We start from the raw sequence: 22,547 nt of genomic DNA, 5'->3' as shown, positions 1-22,547 counted from the left end.
GCGCTGAAGGCAGACGCTTAACTGTCTGAGCCACACAGATGTCCCAGCAGTCTGTGTTTTAACAAGCCCTCCAGGTGATTCTAATGCCCCACAAATTTGAAAAGTTTCCAGGGCTTGCCAATCTATTTTATTTTATTTTTTAAAAAGATTCATGTATTGGGGCATAGGTGGGTCAGTGGCTGAGCATCTGCCTTCCGCTTGGGTCATGATCCCAGGGTCCTGGGATGGAGCCTTGCATCAGGCTCCCTGCTCAGTGGGGAGCCTGCTTCTTCCTCTCCCTCTGCCTGCCGCCCTCCCTGCTTGTGCTCTCCCACTGTCTCTGTGATAAATAAATAAATAAAATCATTCATTTATTTTGGGAGGGGGCAGAAGGAGAGGGAGAGAGAATCTCAAGCATACTTCCATGCAGAGCATGGAGCCCAACATGGGGTTCCATCTCACGCAAGATCACAACCTGAGCCAAAACGAAGAGCTGGACGCTCAAACCAACTGTGCCACCCAAGTGCCCCTTGACTTTTTTTTTTTTTTTTAATCTCTGCAGGCAACATGGAACTTGAACTCACAACCCTGAGAGGTCAAGAGTTGCTTACTCCTTACACTGGGCTAGCCAGGTGCCCCTTGGCCAATCTATTCTTAAAGGGCCAGACAGTAAATATTTTAGGCTTTGACAGCTGTAGTGTCGCTTGCACTATTCAACTCTGCTATTGTAGTGCAAGACAATATATAAATGAAAGTGGCTTATGATGAGTGTTTTGTTTTTTAAGTAGCCTCCAGGCTGACCATAGAGCCTAACTTGGGGCTTGAACTCATGATCCTGAGATCAAGACCTGAGCTGAGAGCAAGAATCAGACGCTAACTGACTGAGTGACCCAGGTGTTCCATGATGAGTGTTAATCTAAGGTGCCAGGGCTGTGCAGCTATAGAGGGAAAGACTGTGGTTAGACTCCGTGGTTAGAAACAAAGGCTCTAGCATGAGATTGCAAGCAACAATCATAGTTCCACCATTCCAAAGAATTTTATTTAGGGACACTGAAATTTGAATTTCAAAAAATTTTCATGTGTCATGATATGTTTTAGATTTTTCAACTATTTAAATATTCTTTTTTAAAAAAGATTTTATTTATTTATTTGACAGAGAGAGAGAGTGATCAGAAGTAGGCAGAGAGGCAGGCAGAGAAGGGTGGGGGAAGCAGACTCCCCACTCAGCAGAGAGCCTGATGGAGGGCTCGATCCTAGGACCCTGAGATCATGACCTGAGCTGAAGGCAGAGGCTTAACCCACTGAGTCACCCAGGCGCCCCAGTTTAAATATTCTTACCTTAGATGCACCTGGCTAGCTCAGTCAGTAGAGCATGTGATTCTTTTTTTTTTTTTTTAAGATTTTATTTATTTGACAGAGAGAGATCACAAGTAGATGGAGAGGCAGGCAGAGAGAGAGAGAGAGAGAAGCAAGCTCCCTGCTGAGCAGAGAGCCCAATGCGGGACTCGATCCCAGGACCCTGAGATCATGACCTGAGCTGAAGGCAGCAGCTTAACCCACTGAGCCACCCAGGCGCCCCAGAGCATGTGATTCTTGATCTTGGGGTCATGAGTTCAAACCCCACCGTGGACGTAGAGCTTACTTTAAAAGATAACAATTTTTTTTAAATCTAGCTTATTCTTAGTTTGTAGCAAATACAAAAAGAGGCATTGGGCTGGATTTGGCACTAATTTTTGGTTCAGAGACAAACAGACCAAACTAGAACCAATCTACAACAACAAAGAACACTGTACAGGACCCATGTAAATCAATACAGGATAGCGTAGAACAGTTATTTTTTAAAAAATATTTTATTTATTTAGCAGACAGAGACCATAAATAGGCAGAGAGGCAGTCGGGGGGGTGGGGGGAAGCAGGCTCCCCGCTGAGCAGAGAGCCTGATATGGGGCTCGATCCCAGGACCCTGAGACCATGACCTGAGCCGGAGGCAGAGACTTAACCTACTGAGTCACCTAGGCGCCCCTAGAACAGTTATTTATTCTGAGATTACATGCTCCCTATTTTATGTGTGTTAAAATTTACTTTCTTTTGGGAAGTGAGGGTGATAGTAAAATAGCAATTGGTGGTAGTAGTTTTTTAATGTCCTTACTTGGCAATATAGAACGCTGGCAATTCTACATCAGTCCCCCACATTTTTTTTTTTCTGGAAATTTTACAGCTCTGAAATCCAAAGTCTAAGATTTCACTACTCCAGACTAAGTAAACATGCTTTTCTCCCCCAAAGCCAAAAGGCTGGAATTTTTGGATATGAAGGTCTGATCTTCTTGATTTCAAGCCACAGGATAAGATAGATAACCTACCAGAAAGCTGAGCCCTGGGAAGAGAAGCTCTTCGAAGGAAGGAAGAGAATCTGTGCTTCCAAACCATTAGGTTTTTAAACTGCAGTAATCCCTGAACTAAGGCACCTAAGGATAAAAGAGTAAAGACCTAGAGGGAGAAAGTGAAGCAGCTGCCTGTGAAGGCACCTAGGAAAACCTTAGGGCCCATAAAGCAAGTGCCTAAATAGTCCTCTGCCTATTTTATCTTTAATGGGATAATGACCATTCCCTTTTGCCCTCTGGCTAAGGGTATGGATGGAGTTAAAGCCAACACTATCACTACTCCCCGATTTAGGAGGGTCAGCCAGGATGGTGAGAATTCCCCTTCTATGACCTATGTTCTTTGAAGGGAGTGCCTATGCTGTGCTAAGAGCAAGCCCCTTTACCTGTCTGGGTCTTGGTTTTCCTAGACCAATAAGAAAATTGAAGATCATCTCTAAGGCCCCTTTCATGTTAAAGACTGTATGAAGCCGTGTTTTCCTGCTAACTTGGGGCAGAGGTAGTAAAAGAGGCTTGTTTTGGCTTCTCCCCAAGGAGAGAGGATTCATCTGGGCGGCTTCCTGAGGCTCTTGGAAAGGTAAATAAAGACTGGGGTTGTGTGGCTGGCATTAGCCCAGCCCCACATGGCCCTGAAATGAGACCAAGGAGGAGAGGCCACCTTTCCTTTCTCCGGGAGTATGGGGAATGGGTAACCAGTATGGAGCCACGGAGGTTTCCGGCTCCGACGCCCGATACAGCTCAGAGCTCTTTCTGGCAGAAACCCTGCCCTGCGTTCCTGGCCTCCGCGAGCAAGAGGTTCATGTGCTGCTCCTCTTTTCCCCACCGCAGGGCCCTCTCCGAGGGCAGGACACACCCGCTTTGCCTTTTTTTTTTTTTTTTTTTGCTTAATAAAATCACAACTCAAATTTGGGCATTTCTCTCCCATTGCCAGCCCCGCCAAAACTTTCAGCGGACTCCGCCCACTCCACGTGGACCTCCCTTCCCTGTCCCAGCAACCCCCGCGAGAACCGCCCCCCAAAAAACACGTGACCAATTGTTGTGTTTCCTTCCTGGGGCTCCCTTTTCTCTGGCACCAACGACTGAACAAAAGTGCCCCCTTCAGGGTGAATGTGGGGCAGCAGGCTGGGAGAAGAGGAAAGTTGATTGAGGTGTGCAGTGCAATATGGGAACGTGGATGTGTCTACTTAAAATGATTTCACGCCTCGTAGCTCCCTGGCTAATAACATTAAGGATCACACAAAATAAAAGATGAGGCTAATTCCAGAGAAGGGACATCGTCAAAGAAAACGACTTTGGGGATGGAGTTGGGAGACTTTTCAATCTCTCACTGCGCAGTTGGTTACCTCTACTCCAACTCCCATTTCCCCTAGAGTTCTTCACTGTTGTTGGCAGAGCTCTCTGAAATCCTCAGATACCAGACAAGCACCAAAAGTATTTGAATTACCGTCTGGATAATGGGAATATGGCCTCTCCTAGAGTTGCTTCGTGGCTCCTTCACCACGTCCCCTTCCCCAACAACACTGGAAGCAGTTCTCCCTCAATTGGGCTGGTATTCCTCGACAGCTGACATAAATTATTTCCAAAGCGGAGTTTCTTCTTTCAGCGTTAAGGACATCTGTCCTGGATGAGAAGAGCACAAGGGATTATGTTGGAGGGAAAGGTAGGCAAGACAGCAAAATTAGTCCAGTGGGAAGTCTTGATGCAGGGAACAAGAGGACTAACCCGGAAAAGCTAGAAATACAGGTCAAATGAAACCAAACAGGGAACCGGTTTTCCTCGGAAAAAAATCTGACCTAGCTTTGTCCATTCCCCCGACTCCTTTTCCACACATGAGTTGTGAGGTTGAGAGATTGGATAGGGAATTGGGGTGATGGAAGGCATATGGTTGGGAGATGACTGCGGTGAAGAGTTAGACCAGGCAGTGTTTAGAGAGGGGTAGGGAAGGTTAAATTTAAAACCAGAATTATCACAGAGCCATTTGTCCCTCAAAGGCATAGAGGTCATGAATAGGAGCCCAAGAGCTACAGGTCCTGGGGCCCAAAGAGGGGGACCTTATGGTAGCCAAGTAGCTGGTTCTCCGGGGGCGGGGGGGCATGTTAACAAGCATTGTATGGAAGGAAATGGGAGGAGTCTGAGGGCACCTATTTTCAAGGGAAACATCTGAGAAGCGAGTAAGCTAGAACGTTAGAGACTAGGGACACTTGCTCTCCTATAACTCAGCATCTGTCAGTGCTCCCATTACCAGGTGCTATTTCCAGAGTCCTGGGCCTAGTGGAGGAAAAGGGAGGGGCCCTGGTAGAAAGACAGTGGGAGACCCGTTGGGCTCCTCCCCCAGCCTAGCTGCAGTTCCAGAGTTTCGCCACTCCGGGGCTCCCGAGCTCAACCACAGGCCCGTTAGAGTAAGGGAGGAAGAGAGAATCTCCTGACGGTGTGCGACGTCAGTGACAACCCTGAGCAGAGAGGTGACCTGGAGGTCATCTACTCTGAAGCTGCAGACCCTTCACATGGCCTTTGGGAAGCCATCCAGCCTCAACCCTTCTCTCTAAAAGGGACCTGTGGCACTGGGAGCCAGCTCCCCATCTCTCACCCTCACCCTCCTCTCTGTGGTCATTTCCTCCCCCGCATGTTTCCTTCCCCTGTCCCCAAGCACGGGGTGGGAGCACCACCACCATTCCCCCCACCCAACCCCCAGCCTGTCAGAACCCTGAGGAATGTTCTCACCCTGGCTGGGTGCCAGGCTGTAGACTTCCTGGGCTTTGGGGGTGGGGCTTGGCGGAGGGGAAGCCCTTTGGAGAGGAAAGCCATCCAGTCCTGCACTGCCTGCGTGCTCTCCCTGTCAGGAGCTCGCTCTCTCGCTCTCTCTCTCTCCCCTAAGTAAAAGGCTCATCTATCATTCTCTGTCACCACCACCTAATTTCCTCCCCCTACAATAGCATTTCCTTGCCAGGGCAAAATGTCCACAATCTGGAGGCAGTGAACATCCTAAATACTGTGGTTTATAGTGAAAGAGAGGGAAAACACCTATTTCAGAACCTACCTGCCTGTTTCAGAAGCCGGTAGCTGCAAGGAGAGGTTCAGCTGCCAGGGTCCTGAGGTAAGGGGGTAATTTGGTTGCAGGGCTTCTTCTGGATCCTTCTCAGAACCTCAGATCTAAGGAAGTACATGGGTCTCCATATTGTAAAGCTTGGGAGTGGATTTCTACTCAGCCTTCATATCCCTGAAATAAATCAGCTGAAATCTGAACTCACTGGTCCACATCAAACCAGGGAAAGGGAAATCTTGCCCCTGCAGACAGGGGTGGGTTCAGCAAGAATGGGGAGCAGGAAGAAACCACCACCAAATCTAGTGAAGAGAGACCAGGCCTGTCAGAGACCTCTGGCTCCCATCCAAGGGGTCGCTGCTCGGAAATGTTTTTTGTATTTGAGGTTTGAACTGTCTTTTGATATTGTCCACAAATGACAAAGTGAAAACTCAGTCCGGCAGTACCCCCTGCCTGTGGTCCCTCCGTGCCACTTTTGCAGCCTCTCTCCCTGACGTCATCTGCAGACCTGTGCCAGATTCCCAAGTTCCTATCTTGAAACCTCAGCCCCCACACCCAGGGCCTAGGGGAGAGCCGATGTAGGTCACTGCGGCTGAGCCTGCAGGGCTGTCTGCTCCTTGAGCCCAGAGCCTTTCAGGCACAGAGAGGAACCCTTGCAGAGAGAAGTGAGAGAAAAGGCTCTGGGCTCTGCCCAGAGGAAAGCATATTCCTCAAAAATTGAAGCAGGCAGAGGCCAGGAGTCAACTGGTCATGGTTAAGACAATAATGGCATCTCTGCTCCTGAGAGCCTATGTATGATGGAAGAGAAAAGGCCAGAGGAGAGGGGCTGAGCATGGCTACCATCTCTGCTCCCCCACCCCCCATGCCTCACCCTTGTTCTGTTTGCCTGTGAAAGGGAACCCTTCTAATCCAGTGTCCATTCCCCTAGTCGCTTTGCTTTCCAGGCTCAGGTTTCATTCTCAGGAGCCTTTGTGATTTGCCTTAGAGACCCTCTGCTTCCTCTGGTCACAGTTTCTGGGGCTCAGGAAGCTAGAGTAGGCCAGAGTTGCCCCCACCCTCCCCCATTGAAAGTCTTTTCCTGCTTGTTATCTGTTAAACTCATTTTGCCTGGGGTACTTCTAACCCTCTGGGACCTCATTTCTTTTCTTGGCTCTCCCTACCCGTCTCTGAGATCCCCAGGAGGGTGTGTGCACGTGTGCACATATGTACATGGTGCTCATATTCTCTTAGTTATGCAGAGGGAGTCAGGGACCTATGGCTCTAACTAGTTTGGGGTTCTCACGGTCACCAAAAATAGACAAGGGACCAGTTTCTACCTCCAGCCTCAGAACAATTTAAGCCACAATCAACTTTTTTTTTTTTTCTTGAGAGAGAGAGAGAGAGACAGAGAGAGAGTGCATAAGCCAGGAGGAGAGGGAGAAGCAGACTCCCCATTGAGCAGGGAGCCCAGTGCAGGGCTCAATCCCAGGACCATGGGATCATGACCTGAGCTGAAGGCAGATGCTCAACTGACTGAGCCACCCTGGCGCCCCGCCTCCCCCTACCCAATCAGCTGTTCTAATAGGAGTCTCAGTTACAGAACGAAAAGTAGGTAAGATGGAGAAAGGATAAATAATAACGACCCTAACCTTCACTTCCTTTATTCTCCCCAATACCTTCCCCTCCCCTTTCAGATCTCGCTCATCCTCCCACTATTTACCTGCTCTCACTTCCAGAATCCTTGCACATAGTAGGCACCCAATAAATGCTTTCTACACTGAGTCAAACTGAATCTGGTGGTGCACTCTGGCTAAAGCTAGCTGAAGAAGCACGAATGGGGAAACATGGACATTCCCCTAATCTGGGGCTAGACCCTGCAGGACCGACAGCTAGGGAACAAAACCTCAGACCAGCGTGCTCCCCTCAGCATGCATCTGAATCACGTGCTGGGCTCCACTGCTGGAGCTCCTGATTCATTAGGGCTGATCAGGGACCTGACAATTTGTCTTTCTCATAGGTGCCCAGGTGATGCTGACCACACTCCTAATCCCAGGGCTGCCAGTGGATCCTGAGAACCACTGTGGCAGGGAAGCACAGCCCCCTACCCCAGTGCTCGCCATGGGGACTTAGCTGCTTCCAATATTATATTACATAAGAGGAAGAAACAGGTGAGAATTGGAAGCATGACCCCTGCACAGCCCTCCACCCCAACGTGGATAAGGATCTAAGAAAGATAGGGCAAAGGCAGCAGAAGTCGGGGCTGGACTGATTATCTCTTCTATGTCGTTTAAAATAGCCCACGGACTCCATCCTTGTTGAAAGTCACTTCCCAAAAACATGTTTTGCAGCAGCAGCAAAGGAGCACTAGGAATTTCCTGTGGCGAGGCAGCGCCAGCATCGGGAGGGGAGAGGCAGTGCTGAGCGGAGCGGAGAGCCTTCCCTTGGCTCGGGCAGGGCCACGTGCCCCACCCCCTCGCTTGCACATGTCTCCGCCACCACCGCCGCAGCAGCCCGGCTGTTTATGAGCGAGTTGTTGTGGTAGAAATGGAGCAGGCTGCACATGCCCAGGCCATGTGACCCGGGCAGCCCGCGTGAGCCTCGGCCGGCACAAACACACTGGGCCCTGTCCTCTCAGGACCAGAGAAACAGGGGGGAAGATGGGAAAGGAGCGAAAGGGCACTTAGGCTTCCTTCTCCCTATCTCCAGGGTCCTTATCCTCCTTCTGTCTCCTTTTGTCTCTCCTGAACCTCAGGCAGAACAAATACCCAGGAAAGAAACATGGTTTCCCGCAGGCATAGTCTCCCCCCAGGCAACCCAGTGGCGTTCACACGGCCCACAGCCCCAGGCTCCATAGGAACAAAGGGCCTTCCCAAGCCAAGAGCAGAGTGGCCGCCCCTAGCCCTGGACAGGAGTTGATGAGCCAAAGTCAGCCTGGAGCCAAGACTTGGTTTCCCTGCAGCCTGGGCTCCCCAGATCAGACTGCCTCGTCCCCTCTTTCTAGGAAGGAGGATGCCACACAGAAAGGCAGCAAGTGCCCATTCCAGGATTAGAACAAGGAGAGTTCAGGGATTTGTGGGGTCAGGGACAAGAAACCAGAGTTCTTTCTGCGGCAGTGGATAGGAAAAGGAAAGTCCCTCTGCCAGTTGGGGATAGGGAGGAGCTGAGGGCGGGGTGGGGGGTGGGGGGATCTGGAGGAACTTCACACTAGTACCCCAGTCCAGCTGGAGAACAAACACTAGTGTGAAAGACAAGCTTAGGCTCTATCCGGCATGAAAGTGCCCCTCCCATCCACCTGGCCCTCCCAGCCCCAGAAGAGTCTATCTCTCAGCACCCTAACCCCAGACCCTCAATGCAGCCCTCTGCTCTGGCCACCCCCCCCCACCCCGCCCATGACCCTGTTTCTGAGCAACAGTGCCTCTTGCTGGGATGTGAGACCGTGCTGGAGTCAGGCGGACAGTAGGTTAGCAGGAACAAGCAAACAAAATGAGCACGACCCACATTTCCTCATCGCACCAAAACTTCGCAGATCCTGCATTGCAGAGCTAGCGTTTTTTTTTTTTTTCTTTCTTTCTTTCTTTCTTTTTTTTTTTTTTTAAATCTCTGCTGGTCCCCTACACACGTCTGCATTTTTGCAACCAGCACAGATTTTTTTTTTTCAGGGTGCAAACTGTGCATTCTAATGAGCCAAAGCTCCTTCCTGTGGCATTGAAAATCTCTTTGGCAAATTACTTCTCCATCTTACCTCCCCACCCCCCCCAGTTTAGAAGAAGGGGGGGATCCCAAATTTGTGAAGTCGCATCCTCTCTCTCCTTCCTTCTCCTACCCCCCCTCCCCCAAGATACTGCAGTCTTTCCGGCCCAACTCACAGCTGCAGACCAGGGGAGAGGGATGGGAGGAGGGAAAAAATAAGCTTCTTTCCTTCTTTCCATGCAGGCTGAGCTGGAGGGGCGGGGGCTGCCTTTTTTTTTTTTTTTTTTTTTTTTTCCTGGGCAGGCCACTGCACCCCTCCTTTCCCTCCTCATCCCAGCCAGTGTTTATGTAAGCCTCCCAGAAGCTCCACACAGTCCCTAACTAACGTCTGCCCAGGCCATGGCTCCTCTGAGGTCCATCCTGCTCACGAGGACTGTCATAAGCCCCTGGCCTCCCCAGGCAGCTACAAGGACATTTGCAGAGGCCCAAGGAATGGAGATAAGGAGAAGGTTTGACCTAGAGTTTGTGGTAAGAGGTTGGGAACAGAGGCAGGCACACAGATACCCCTTCGCTCCCCACACAAATTCCCCTGCATCCCAGTCCTACAGAGGCTCAAGGACAGAAAACAGGCCTTTGTCAGGCCTGAAAGACAAAACCATCAGTAGGCTCCAGCAGCAGCACAGCAAAGGTTGAACAGGATGGCCTCGGCATAGCATGTGCTGGATGCCCCACAAGCTAGGGGGAGGAACCCCACACCAGAAAGAGGGTGATCTGAGACTTAGTCTTCTACTACCAAGGATAGTCCAGGCACCTCCTGGATCCTGTGATGTGAGTGGGATCCTGGGTTCAGAAAAAGGGACCCTCCTTCCAGTTCCCCAAAACATCTGCTGAAGAAGCATTGACCTAGGATGGTGGATGGCTTTAGAAGGGCTGTACTTAGAGGTGCACATTGCTCAAGCAGATACCTGGGGCAGTGGGATATTGTTTCTTTAGGGCTCTGAGCACAACTTTGGGGGCCTTCCCTACTCTCATTGAATGAATCCATTCTTTTTCATTTTTTTAATTAAACATTTTTATTTATTTATTTGTTTATTTTTACGACATAGTGATTCAACATTTATGTATGTTACAAAACAGGCACCTGGATGGCTCAGTTGGTGAAATGATTGCCGTGTGCTCAGGTCATGATCCTGGAGTCTCAGGATCGAGTCCCAGCAGTCCCTGCAGAGCAGGGAGTCTGCTTCTCCCTCTGACCTTCCCCACTCTGAAGCTGTCTCTCTCTCTCTCTCTCTCTCACTGGCTTTCAAATAAATAAAAATCTTAAAAACAACAACAACAACAACAAAATGCTCACCACGATAAGCATAGCTCCCATCTGTCACCATGTGAAGTTATAGGAAACAATCCGTTCTTAATACACCCTCTGAAGGAAGCACCATGGTGCTTTAAAGCCTTCTTACCTGCCCCTTCTTACCAACTGTGGATCCCCAAGTCAGAGGGAGAAGAAGGTTCAGATGCCTCCTTCCATGACTCACCTCTGCAGCGGTCTCTGTGAACATGTGTTTGCTGTTTGTTGAACCCTCTCCTGGCCCCCCACATCTCCCTTTACAACCACATAAGGAGAAAGTGGGGGAGGGAGGGTAAGGGAAGAGGAAACGTAGGCCTGGGAAGGTGAGGTTCTTGTGGGGACAGAAGGTGCTTTAGGCCTCTCTTTTTGCTGACGTGCCACCCTTCCAAGCAGCATTATTGCTTAGGAAACACCAGGAGAAGCTGGCTACTCAGACATTTTGGTGTTTCAATCGAAGTGATCATTTTCTCCAGGACAGACAGTCTTGCTAGTGGAAATTGTTGTCCCCTCAGACCTGGGGTCAGATTCCCAACGCTGCTGTTTTCACTGTGACGTTGACAGTGGTCACGGGGGAGAGAGATGGGGGGGCTTTAGCCCGTCCAAAAATCTCCTTGAATACCATCACTTTTTGAGGTGACATCTTCTCAATCTTTAGTGCTTCACTTCAAAAACAGCTTCAAGACCAATTGACTAGCCTCTTGCCGCATCCCCGGCAAGGCAACAAACATCTCAAAACCTCAAGCTCCCTATTTCTAAAAGAAGAATGAGGCCTGCAGCACAGTGTTGTTATGGATATTAAATGAGCTAATATATGTAAACCACTTAGCCCAGAGCCTGGCATACAGCTGGTACTTAATACATGCTTCTTAGTTCCTTTCCTCAGAGATAGGAGTAGTGAGGTGAGGGTAGAATCAAAGGCAAAAGCACAGCCATAGAACTTAGCCCTGGACCACGTCTCACCCTTTCTTTCTCCACCGCCCCTAAAGAACAAATCAGCTCAGACTTGGGCCCTCCTGTGGCATGTTCCTGAAATTCTCCCCAAGACATCAGTGCTTTGGGTGGGTAAAGGAAAGCCAGCTGGCCCTTTAGAGAATAGGAAAAGAATCTAGAAGGGCAAGGCATGACTCTCCCAGGCAAATGCCTTCTTCTCTGATTCTGGGGCATCCCTGGGGTTTCTGACCCAGGTTTGCATCACCTGGGCAGGGAGGTTACTCCCCTGGGCAATGGTTTGCTTGGTGAGGGGGAAGGGAAGGCACCTACTGAAGCCTGACCTGGTTTCCAGCAAGGACCCACCCTCAGTCAGTCAGTCAGTCAAACAGTCAGCCCAAGATTTAGGCCACCCAGGATGTGCCCAGGGTGTTGCCCTGTTACCCAGAACAACACACAGGCAAGGAGCATAGATCCTGGACCGAACACACACATCTATGCACACGCATACCATTCACACATACTCATGCACGCAACCTCTCACTCACACAATTGTTATGTATATCCTGACCAGAATTTAGAGCTCTTGATCCCGTTTCTTCCTCTGCTTAACTGTGCTGTCCGAAGAAATCCAGGAGAATTTGAAGACATATTTGGAAACACACACATACACACACACACACACACACACACACACGCACACATACACATGCACGATCCAGCCTTGCCCTACAAGAGTGAGGTCAGTCCCCAGAATCCCAGCCTCTGAGGAATCTGAGCGTGTGTAACATGGAGCCCAGGCTGTGCCAGCTCTTGGCTTTGCATCCATTCTACACAGTTCTAAACTGAGCACTGTTTATGAAGAGTCCAGTTTCTTCTTGGGCTGAAATTAGCTGTAGGAGGAACGGGTGTGTGTGTGTGTGTGTGTGTGTGTGTGTGTATAGAAGTGAACTGGAATGTCCAGCTGGCAGGAGAGGCGGGAGGCTGTGTGGAATTGCACCTGTTGTCTTAAGGTCAAGGTTGAGGTCGAAGAGAGGCCAAAGCTAGATTCCAGCCAGGTCTCCAAAGGCCAGACTTCTCAGACTTTTCTCCATCCGTTTGGTGGCTCTGGGTCCCATAGGTCTCTGTCCTTCTGCCAGTAGCTGCTGGCAGTAGAAGGAACAGGGTAGAGAGACTAGAAGATTCTGGAACCAAAGAAGAGTCCTGCCTCTTCATTCTTCTGTATCCTTCCCTCCAATTGTAGAAGGAAGATCCCAGAGTTACCTCTTTGTCAGGAAAGAAAAAGGGGACCCCTAAAGAAGTGCTGCAGAGGAAGGAGGGAGCAGAGGTAACCCCCCCTTCTTTGGTTCCTCCCTCCCAGCCTCCGCCTTCATACCTCACTCAGACTGCAAAACAACCCAGCTCCTTGCCAAGAATTAGGCTGACTGAATTTCGGCTCTCCCTGCCTCTGCTTCCTCTTTCCTTTCCCTGGCTGCAAACTCAGGGAGAGATTGTGGACCCTTGGCCCTTTCCCTATAGGGAAAAAGAGCAACAAGGAGAACAGGGTGGACAGAATCAATGCGCAAAGAACAGAGCTGTGGGCCTCAGAGAGAGTCCAGTACAACTAAGGGGAGTGTGCTGGTGTGGGTGCTGGGGCTGATGGGGCACTAGAGGTCATGCCAAGGGCCCTGATTTTGAATCCAGCCCTGGCAGATACCTGAACCCTGGCCCTGGCTGTGAGGAAGAGCCGGAAGAGCATAGACAGCAGGCAGTACTGGACAGAGCCACTCACCTCCCCAGCATTCCCTCCAGAGCCCGGTAGGAGAGGGAGGGGAGAAGGCTGAGGTCAGAACCAAGTTTTCCTGAAAAGTCTCTTTCCTTGTTTGTCCTAGGCCCTCCCAGGTCCTCCCACGCTCTCTGGGCTACAGCTTCCCAGCTCTGGGCCAGAGGACCAGCGCAGGCCAGGGAAGAGCCCACTGTCTTCTCTCTCCCACTTTTCCTTGTCGGGGGGGTGGGGTGGGGTGGGGATAAAGCTTAAGCCTAGACTATTCTATGGAGCCCATTTTAGGGAGCACATCTCCCAGGAGTCTGAGGGTCAGTGGTCAAGCCAGCTACTCAATAACCTCCCCCCAGTCAACCTCACTGTCCTCTCTCAGTTTGTGTGTCTCCTCACTACCCAAGTTCATCCTTCCTTGGTGCCCACACTCCTCCTTTTTCTACCTCTCTGGTGACTGTCATGTCTCTGGGCATAACCCTAGAGCTGCCCTAGGAGTTGTCTGTGAACAAGTGGGGAAGGGCTTCCTGTGCAGGAAAAATAAAAACAGAAACAAAAACAACAACAATAAAAACCCTCCGGAGAAGCGTACTGGGACTGAGGAGGAGTTAGCGGGAAGCAGCAGGTGGCTCAGGCTCACTTGGCTGCTTGAAGAAGAGGCCCCATCTCTCCCCACAGTCCAAGTCCTCGAGCAGGAGAGACCCATTTTCACCAGGGCTCTGAAGGGAGATGCTATTTCTAACCCCTAGTCAGTATTTCCCTTGCATGTCTGCCCATCTCCCTGCTGTTTCGAGTGGGCATTAGGGAACTAAGAATGAATGTCTCACCATGAGCCACTTCTTCTAGGCCTCATTTTCCTCTTACCAAGGAAAGGATAGTGAGGAAAAGGGGCAGGGGTTAAGATGATCTTCAAGCTCCCTTCTGAGTTCCCTTCGGTGGGATCTTCGTGCTGCATTCCAGCACTGGTGGTTCGGGGGATGGGGTGTCACTCTGCTCCCAGACCCCTGCCTCACCTTTGGCCCCATTACTTTAGGACCTCAGAGCACTTTCACCATAAAGTTCCCCTCCCTGGCCTTTTTTATTTCCCAGACAAAGGGAAATGACTCACCCCAAAGTCACCTCGAATGAGTGTGGTGGTGTCATACAAGCAAACAGGGACTCCCTAGGGACAACCTCACCCCCACGGCAGCAACTCCTTTCTCTAGGGGTGTTCTCCCTAAGGAGAGTAGAAGAGAAAAAGGGTCACGTTTCGTTTTGGTCTCAGGACTTGGACCTGCAGCAGAAATTTCAGCTTAAGTTCCTGACTCTGGGGATATCTCCCTCCCCTACTTGTCATCTCTCCCTGTGTCACCAGTAACCTCAAGGCGAGGTCAGTCCTGCAATCACGTGAAGCCCTCACGTTTGCAAGGTTTGCAGAAAGAGCCTGTTAGCTTTTATCTCCCAGGGAACAGCCAAGCTTGCCAGTCCCTCCCCAGGAATTCACATGCCTCTGCCATACAGGCTTTCCAAACACGCCACCCTGACTTTTCAGTGCACCCCACCCCATTCGGCTCTTAGCTCCTCCCCGGCCCCAGCTAAGGCTTTTGCAAGGCAGAAAAGAGGAAATAAACGCAGTCCGCCCACTTTGCCAGTGGACTACGAATCCCGAAAGGCTTAGCGTTACGCAGGCGCACGGAGCTCAACGTGCCTGCTGCTGGAAAAGTGTGTCACTGGGGCACGAGGCGCTCCCTGGGATCACATGGTACCTGCTCCAGTGCCGCGTGCGGCCCGGGAACCCTGGGTTGCTGGCGCCTGCGCAGAGCCCTCTGTCCCAGGGAAAAAGGCTGGGGCAAAAGGCGGCTGAGATTGGCAGAGTGAAATATTGCTGCCGAGGGAACGTAGCAGGGCACACGTCTCGCTTCTTTGCGCCTGGGTGCCCCGTTTCTCCCCATCACCTACTTACTTCCTGACTGCATCCTCTCTCCCTCTGGGACTTTTGCACCGGGAGCTCCAGATTCGCTACCCTGCAGCGCTGTGAAGCCGTCAGGCAGTGGCACCCCGTGCACTGCAGAGACCCGACCCTCCTTGCTACCTTCCAGCCAGAACTATACAGCAGGCTGATTTCCCCCCTCCCCCACACTCTGCTCTTCCCATGCAAAGCAGACCTCCGTTGCCTCTGCGTCCTACCCTTCTGCAGGGCTGCAGTCCGGCCACCCCAAGACCTTGCTGCAGGGTGCCTCGGATCCTGCTTGTGATCCGCGGGGTCCATTCCCCGCCCTCAGTCACTGCTCAGGGGGCGACAGCGGCAATTGCAACCTCCAGTCTGTATCAAGGTCCAGTTTGAATGACCGCTCTCAGCCGGTGAAGACATGACGACCCTGGACTCCAACAATAACACAGGTACCGGAATTCCTTTACTATCATCGTCCTTTGTCACGGTCTCCTCACTTCCATATATACCTTAGAACAAGAGGAACTTTGTAAGGGACTGGCGACTCCCTCGGCCTGGGGATTTGCTAGCATAATGGGGACCATAGGCTGGGATTTCCAGAGCGAGTTGTTCGTCCTGGGAATGCGCCCGGAAGCGCCGCACCACCACCTCTCAGAGTCCCAAAGCTCCTTTTAGCCTGAAGGACTCGTATCCCGGGCAGGAGGTAAAGGAGAGCGGGTACGTGTGGTAAGATGCACAGTTTTGAGGGACTGGGAGCTTTGGAGAAGAGCACCAAACGCCCCTATCTTCCCCTCCCCCCTCGCCTGCAGCTGTGGCATGCCTGGCCTTCTCGGAAAGAGGACCCCCCTCCTTCCTCTTCCCCTAGTTCCTGCATGCTCAAGGGAACCTGAGAAGCAGTGGGGCGATAGGGGCTCCAGGCGGGAGGGGCTGGGAGAATGGGTCGGATCTCACTGGGGAATCCTCAGTGACAGTAGGGAGCGGCACTTGAGGAGCCGGCTGAGTGGTGCCCTGCCCCAGGGAGGACACCCACAGCGCCCGGGAGGCCCGGAGGGCTCACATGGCTGCGGAGTCGGGCCCACGTGCTGCGTTTGTTTTCATTCAGCAGAAGCCGTGGCCGCCACCCCATTGGTCGTTGCATCCCGGCCCCGTTACATAATGAGCTCCGCCCCGCCCCCGGTCGCCCCGGCAACGCGTGTTCCCATCTCTCCTCCCCTCAGTTGCCCCGGCCGGGCTGGCGTTTGGGGCCCAGCCCAGGGCCCAGAGGCCCAGGAGGGGCGGGGCGGGGGCGGGGCTGCTGCTCTCGATTGACGGGAAGCGGAGGGGGCGGAGCCTCGAGTTCCGGGGTTCCTCGTTGGGGAGCCACGTGCAGGACGCACACGTGGAGTGGGGACGTGAGGCCGGCTGAGGGCCCGGCTCCCGCCCCGCCCCGCCAAGATCTGGGTGAAGCTGGGCTGACTCACCGCCCCCGCCTGCCTCCTTTTCCTGTCCGCCTGCCTGGGGCCCCCTTCTCCCCATCATTGAAGCAGAGAAAGATGGAGCCATCCTTGACCTCTCGTGGCCTCATGTTTACACTCCTCAGTGGTACCTCACATCTAGCCACCCTTCTCCTAGTTCCTTCCACTTTATTTTGTTTGCACCTACTTCACTTAACTGTCTTTAGACTCAGCCTCACCACGTTCCAAATTCTTACTGTTCCTGGAGCATCTCTTTCCTTAGTCCTGCAGACACTGTCTTACTCCCCACCCCCACCAAGCGAGCAGCAGTTTGTCACAAGGACTTCCCCAGAACAGCTACATCTCAGAATCATAAATGAAGCTTTTATCTTTTTTTCCTTCACAGAAAGGAAAACTGAGACCCAGAGAGAGGAGTTCATTTCCTCTACGTACACAAATCAAGTTGCTTGTGATAGATCTAAACCTAGAACTAGACACTTTTAGGCATGTCCCTCACTTCCAGGTTAGGAATATCTTTGAAAGAAGGTCTTACTCCCCTTTGGGGGATGGATGAACTAGGTCATGTTCATTTACCACCAGATAATATCCCATCCTCACCCTCTACCTAAACCCTGAAACTGTAGGAGCTGATCTGTTGTGCAACTATTTTACTGGGAACTGGGTTCACCCTGACCAACCTTGAGCTATTTTAAGGTTGCCCTGCCCAGCTCAGTGTGTGTCAGTGGGTGAGCAAGACATGTGCCTCTGGATACACGGTGACATGGCTTGTGTCGGCTCACACGTGTCCTAGGATCCTCCCTTCTTCCAACCCGCCTGTGGCAGGCCAGTCTCAGTGCTTGGTACAGGAGTGGCAGGCAGGTCACCTTTTCTCCTGCTTTTATCATGGGAACACAGCCACCTGGCTGGCAATGTAACCAGAGGGCCAAAGTCCCTGAATGGCCAGAGAGCCAAGGTCATTGTCACCAGGCTAAGAGATCTAGAAGGGGATTTCCAAAGTCCTAGGCTGGACAATTTGTTTTTTGTGTCCACCTCCTGTAATGTGCACTGCTAAGTCTTTCCTGACTCAGAGGGAGAATCTGTTCTGACACTTGCTCTTGGAGGCCAGGGGAATCAGACTGGGCAGGTTCAATACCTTATCTTTGGAGAATATGTCTCCCAGTTTTGGGGGAATGTAACTGGTTTACTCTTGTAAGACCTCTACTCTCCTTAGTGTTGGCTCACTGGCCCTCCATAGTCTCATCCCTGGAATGGTCTTGGTGTTAACATTGGCAGCCATTTTTTTTGTGGGGGAGGGAAAACTGGGCATTCTGAATGGGTCTCAGCAGCTCATCCCATCCTCTGGTCTGCCTCTGACAACTAAATCATTAGCTGCTGTCGATATTCCCAGGGAAGGCATTTGAGGCCAGGGGAGCGGTGCATACGTGAGATGCCTGCAGAGGTCCTGCCTCTAGGGAGAGCCCTCACACCCAAGGCAGAAACTGAATGTACCCTGCGAAGGGTCTTGGGATGTTGGTGGGCCATGTCATGTCTGGTATGTGTTGGGAAGATGCTCAGTGCAGCTCTTCCTGGGACTCCCAAGATTAAGGGTTCCACGTGGTTAACTTCTGAACATCCAGCAGTGTCTGGGGGAGGCAGGTGGGGGGAATGAGCGGAGTGGTGCCCTGTGACCAAAGGTGTATGGCGGCTGACACCCTCTTCCTTCATGTTCTCCTGCCAGGTGGTGTCATCACCTACATTGGCTCCAGCGGCTCCTCCCCAAGCCGCACCAGCCCTGAGTCTCTCTACAGTGACAGCTCAAATGGCAGCTTCCAGTCCCTGGCGCAAGGCTGCTCTGCCTACTTCCCACCGTCGCCCACGGGCTCCCTCACCCAGGACCCAGCTCGCTCCTTTGGGAGCGTTCCACCCAGCTTGAGTGATGACGGCTCCCCTTCTTCATCTTCCTCCTCATCGTCCTCCTCCTCCTTCTATAATGGGAACCCCCCCGGGGGTCTACAAGTGGCCCTGGAAGACAGCAGCCGCGTGTCCCCCAGCAAGAGCACCAGCAACATCACCAGTGCGTAAATTGCCAGCTGACTGGGGGAAAGGTGGCCAGGCCTAGGTGGGGCCTTGGGGCCCCCATGACACGATTCTTCCCAGGGCCTTCCCTGGCCTCAGGGATTTCTCCTAGAGTCGCAACAACTGCCGTCCTGCCCATCTGGGGCTGCTCAGATAGCCCTGCCGCTCACCCACCGCCTCTCTCTTCCCGCAGAGCTGAATGGCATGGTGCTCCTGTGTAAAGTGTGTGGGGACGTCGCCTCGGGCTTCCACTATGGTGTGCATGCCTGTGAGGGCTGCAAGGTGAGGCAGGGGGTCAGGGCGGAGGCGGGGTGACCTCAGTCCTCTGGACACAGACGCCTGGCCTGGACGGACATGCTCTCTATAGCTGCCCCTGTCCTTCCAGGGCTTCTTCCGTCGGAGCATCCAGCAGAACATCCAGTACAAAAGGTGTCTGAAGAATGAAAACTGCTCCATTGTTCGCATCAATCGCAACCGCTGCCAGCAGTGTCGTTTCAAGAAGTGTCTCTCTGTGGGCATGTCTCGAGATGGTAAGACAGTGCCACAGGCATCCCCGCCACACGCCCCCCTCCCTTCCTTCCACCCAAAGTTTCTGAGTGAGTCCCCTCCCTTTAAAAAAAGTCCCAACGGAGACACGTCATCTTGTGTCTCCTTTGTATCGGGGACGCCTGTCTTTTGTCCTCTTGGATAAACACACTTCTTTCCTATTAGCTCCTCTGGCCACCTCCTAGGGCTATCCCTACTTGGAAAACCCCCCCTCAGTGGACGCGGCCTCGGTTCTGATTTTGAGGTGGAACCCCAGGCCTTCAGGGCCTTGCCCTTTGGGGAGGAAGGAAGGAAGAGAAGCACGTGAGTGTGTCTGAGAACTTCCTGACGCTGCTCTCATCCTGTCACAGCTGTGCGTTTTGGGCGCATCCCCAAACGAGAGAAGCAGCGGATGCTTGCCGAGATGCAGAGCGCCATGAACTTGGCCAACAACCAGTTGAGCAGCCAGTGCCCGTTGGAAACCTCACCCGCCCAGCATCCGACCCCAGGCCCCCTGGGCCCCTCACCACCTCCCGCTCCGGCCCCCTCACCCTTGGTGGGCTTCTCCCAGTTCCCACAACAGCTGACGCCTCCCCGGTCCCCAAGTCCTGAGCCCACAGTGGAGGATGTGATATCCCAGGTGGCCCGGGCCCACCGAGAAATCTTCACCTATGCCCATGACAAGCTGGGCACCTCACCGGGCAACTTCAATGCCAACCATGCGTCGGGCAGCCCTCCGGCCACCACCCCACACTGCTGGGAGAGTCAGGGCTGCCCCCCTGTCCCCACTGACAACAATATTATGGCTGCTCAGCGTCATAACGAGGCCCTGAACGGTTTACGCCAGGCTTCCTCTTCCTACCCTCCCACCTGGCCCCCTGGCCCTGCCCACCACAGCTGCCAGCAGCCCAACAGCAACGGGCACCGCCTCTGCCCCACCCATGTGTACCCAGCCCCAGAAGGCGAAGCACCTGCCAACAGTCCACGGCAGGGCAACTCCAAGAACGTTCTGCTGGTGAGGGCACTGGGGGTGAGGTGGGCAGGGGGCCTGGGAGACTGGATCTAGCAGAAGGCAGCTGGGTGTGCCTGGACGCTAATGCGGGAATATCCTCGTGCCAAGGGAGGATGCTCAGCCCCACAGTAAGGGCTCTGCCTGCCAATCCCTGATCTCCACCTGACACCTGATTGCTACTTTACCTCGAAGACCCATCCTCCAGGACCACAGCCCCTAACCCAGGCCGAAACTAGGGTCCAGCCCTGCTGGTGGGGGGAGCCCATCTGAGTCAGCCTGGTTGATATTCGCCTCCCCACATCCCTTCCTTCTCCAGGCATGTCCCATGAACATGTACCCACACGGACGCAGTGGGAGAACCGTGCAAGAGATCTGGGAGGATTTCTCCATGAGCTTCACACCTGCTGTGCGGGAGGTGGTAGAGTTTGCCAAGCACATCCCTGGCTTCCGTGATCTTTCTCAGCACGACCAGGTCACCTTGCTTAAGGCTGGCACCTTTGAGGTGAGTGACCCTTGATACTCCCTGTTCTTGAGCTTGGGAAGGATCCAGCAGAAGGACTTGGTGTCTGGGATGGGCAGGGGCTCTGAAAGGCTTTGGAACCCTGCTATCTGTCCTGGCAGACTCTGACTGCCGGAGGGGGCAGAATCCCTCCCCATCCTGCCTTGGGATGGCTGGGTCTCCTATCATCTCAGCTGGGGTCTAAGCACATCCCATTGCCCTAAAAGAACACCTTAGGGCACACTGCTACCCCCTACCCCCTTCTAGGCATGAGCAAATTCACTTTGGTGAACTTTTGTGACCTTGCCCGAGGTCACAGGGTGTGACAAAGCTAAGACTCAGACCCAGGCCTGCTGGATTCCAAAGCCGGGGTGATGTTCCCCATCCCTCCATCTCTCCCCCGCCCCCACCCCACTGCCCATTCAGAAACCACTCTCGCTCTTTCCTGAGAAATCTAAAGGAGCACCAGTGAAACCCTCTGGAAAACTTCAGGGGCAATTTGGCAAGTGGTCCCCACCCCACCCCACCCGAGGATGACTGGCCCTGCCCCCTCCCCCCTCTAGGTGTTGATGGTGCGCTTTGCATCGCTGTTCAACGTGAAGGACCAGACAGTGATGTTCCTCAGCCGCACCACCTATAGCCTGCAGGAACTCGGAGCCATGGGCATGGGCGACCTGCTCAGTGCCATGTTTGACTTCAGCGAGAAACTCAACTCCCTGGCGCTTACCGAGGAGGAGCTGGGCCTCTTCACCGCGGTGGTGCTTGTCTCTGCGGGTAGGTCAAGCTCTCGCCTGAGCCTGACCCCGGGGAGGAGGCGGACGCAGTTCAATTCAACACACCTTTTATGGAGTACCTACGCTATGCCAGGCCCTGCACCGGGCACTGGGGATACAGACATGATTCAGACACAGTCTAGCTGGGGAGACAGACTCATGCCCGACTAATTATAAAACAGTGAGATAAGTGTCACAGTAGAAGCATGAACCAAGGGCTTTGGAAGCATAGACAACTATTTCTGCCTGGGGGAGCTGGGGAAGGAGGTGACACTTGAGTGGGGCCTCACAGGACAAGTAAGATATTGCCAGGCAGAAAGGGGGAAGGGCAGCCCAGGCAGAGGGAACTACAGAGCGAAAAGCAAGGGAGCCTGGACGCCGTTTGGCCTGTTCAGGGAAGGAGAGTGGCCTTGTGGGATGGGAGGTGACCAGCCCTGCTGAGCCCATGCTCCCAAGCTTTCAGCCACCTCCTGCTCTTAGGGGCGGGAGGCCTGGGAGGAGGAGTTGCGCTCCCCTCCTCCTCCTTCCCCATGGGCCCTCTGAGGGGCTTCAGGGAGAGGCTGCACCGGCAGCGGCGCCGGCAGCGGCCGCGTCCTCCTCCTCCTCCGCCTTCTCCTCGGAGACCTCCTTGGAGACCTCCTCGCAGGCCTCCTCCGGTTCCTCCTCAGAGGAGCTCGGGGAGCCCGCCTCACTGCTGTCGTCTTCCCCACAGACCGCTCGGGCATGGAGAATTCCGCTTCGGTGGAGCAGCTCCAGGAGACGCTGCTGCGGGCTCTTCGGGCTCTGGTGCTGAAGAACCGGCCCTCGGAGACTTCCCGCTTCACCAAGCTGCTGCTCAAGCTGCCGGACCTGCGGACCCTGAACAACATGCATTCCGAGAAGCTGCTGTCCTTCCGGGTGGACGCCCAGTGACCCGCCCGGCCGGCCTTCTGCCGCTGCCCCCTTGTACAGAATCGAACTCTGCACTTCTCTCTCCTTTACGAGACGAAAAGGAAAAGCAAACCAGAATCTTATTTATATTGTTATAAAATATTCCAAGATGAGCCTCTGGCCCCCCGAGCCTTCTTGTAAATAACCGCCTCCCTCCCCCATCACTGACCCTCCCATCCTCCCCTATTTAAATCACTCTCCCACCCCTCCCTTATTCTCTAGCCCCCCGATTTGTTCTATTCCTGTCTCAAATCCAATAGTTCACAGCTGAGCTG

At 53.1% G+C, this 22,547-nt stretch overlaps 1 protein-coding gene across 1 annotated transcript; it reads left to right on the top strand.

The window, feature by feature from the left end:
* The first annotated feature begins 14,799 nt into the window (after positions 1-14,799).
* NR1D1 (nuclear receptor subfamily 1 group D member 1) lies at positions 14,800-22,543 on the top strand. The gene is made up of 8 exons (XM_032322328.1): positions 14,800-15,473; positions 18,196-18,531; positions 18,727-18,815; positions 18,919-19,063; positions 19,430-20,073; positions 20,387-20,572; positions 21,133-21,343; positions 22,055-22,543. Exons 1-8 carry the CDS (start codon positions 15,443-15,445, stop codon positions 22,252-22,254), a joined length of 1,842 nt encoding a protein of 613 aa, XP_032178219.1. The 5' UTR covers positions 14,800-15,442; the 3' UTR covers positions 22,255-22,543.
* Positions 22,544-22,547: the final 4 nt, after the last annotated feature.

This window comes from Mustela erminea, chromosome 18, assembly GCF_009829155.1.
Source record: "Mustela erminea isolate mMusErm1 chromosome 18, mMusErm1.Pri, whole genome shotgun sequence".
Lineage (NCBI taxonomy): Eukaryota > Metazoa > Chordata > Mammalia > Carnivora > Mustelidae > Mustela > Mustela erminea.
The sequence above is the reverse complement of the archived record's forward strand: the minus strand, read 5'-3'. Positions and strand labels throughout refer to the sequence as shown.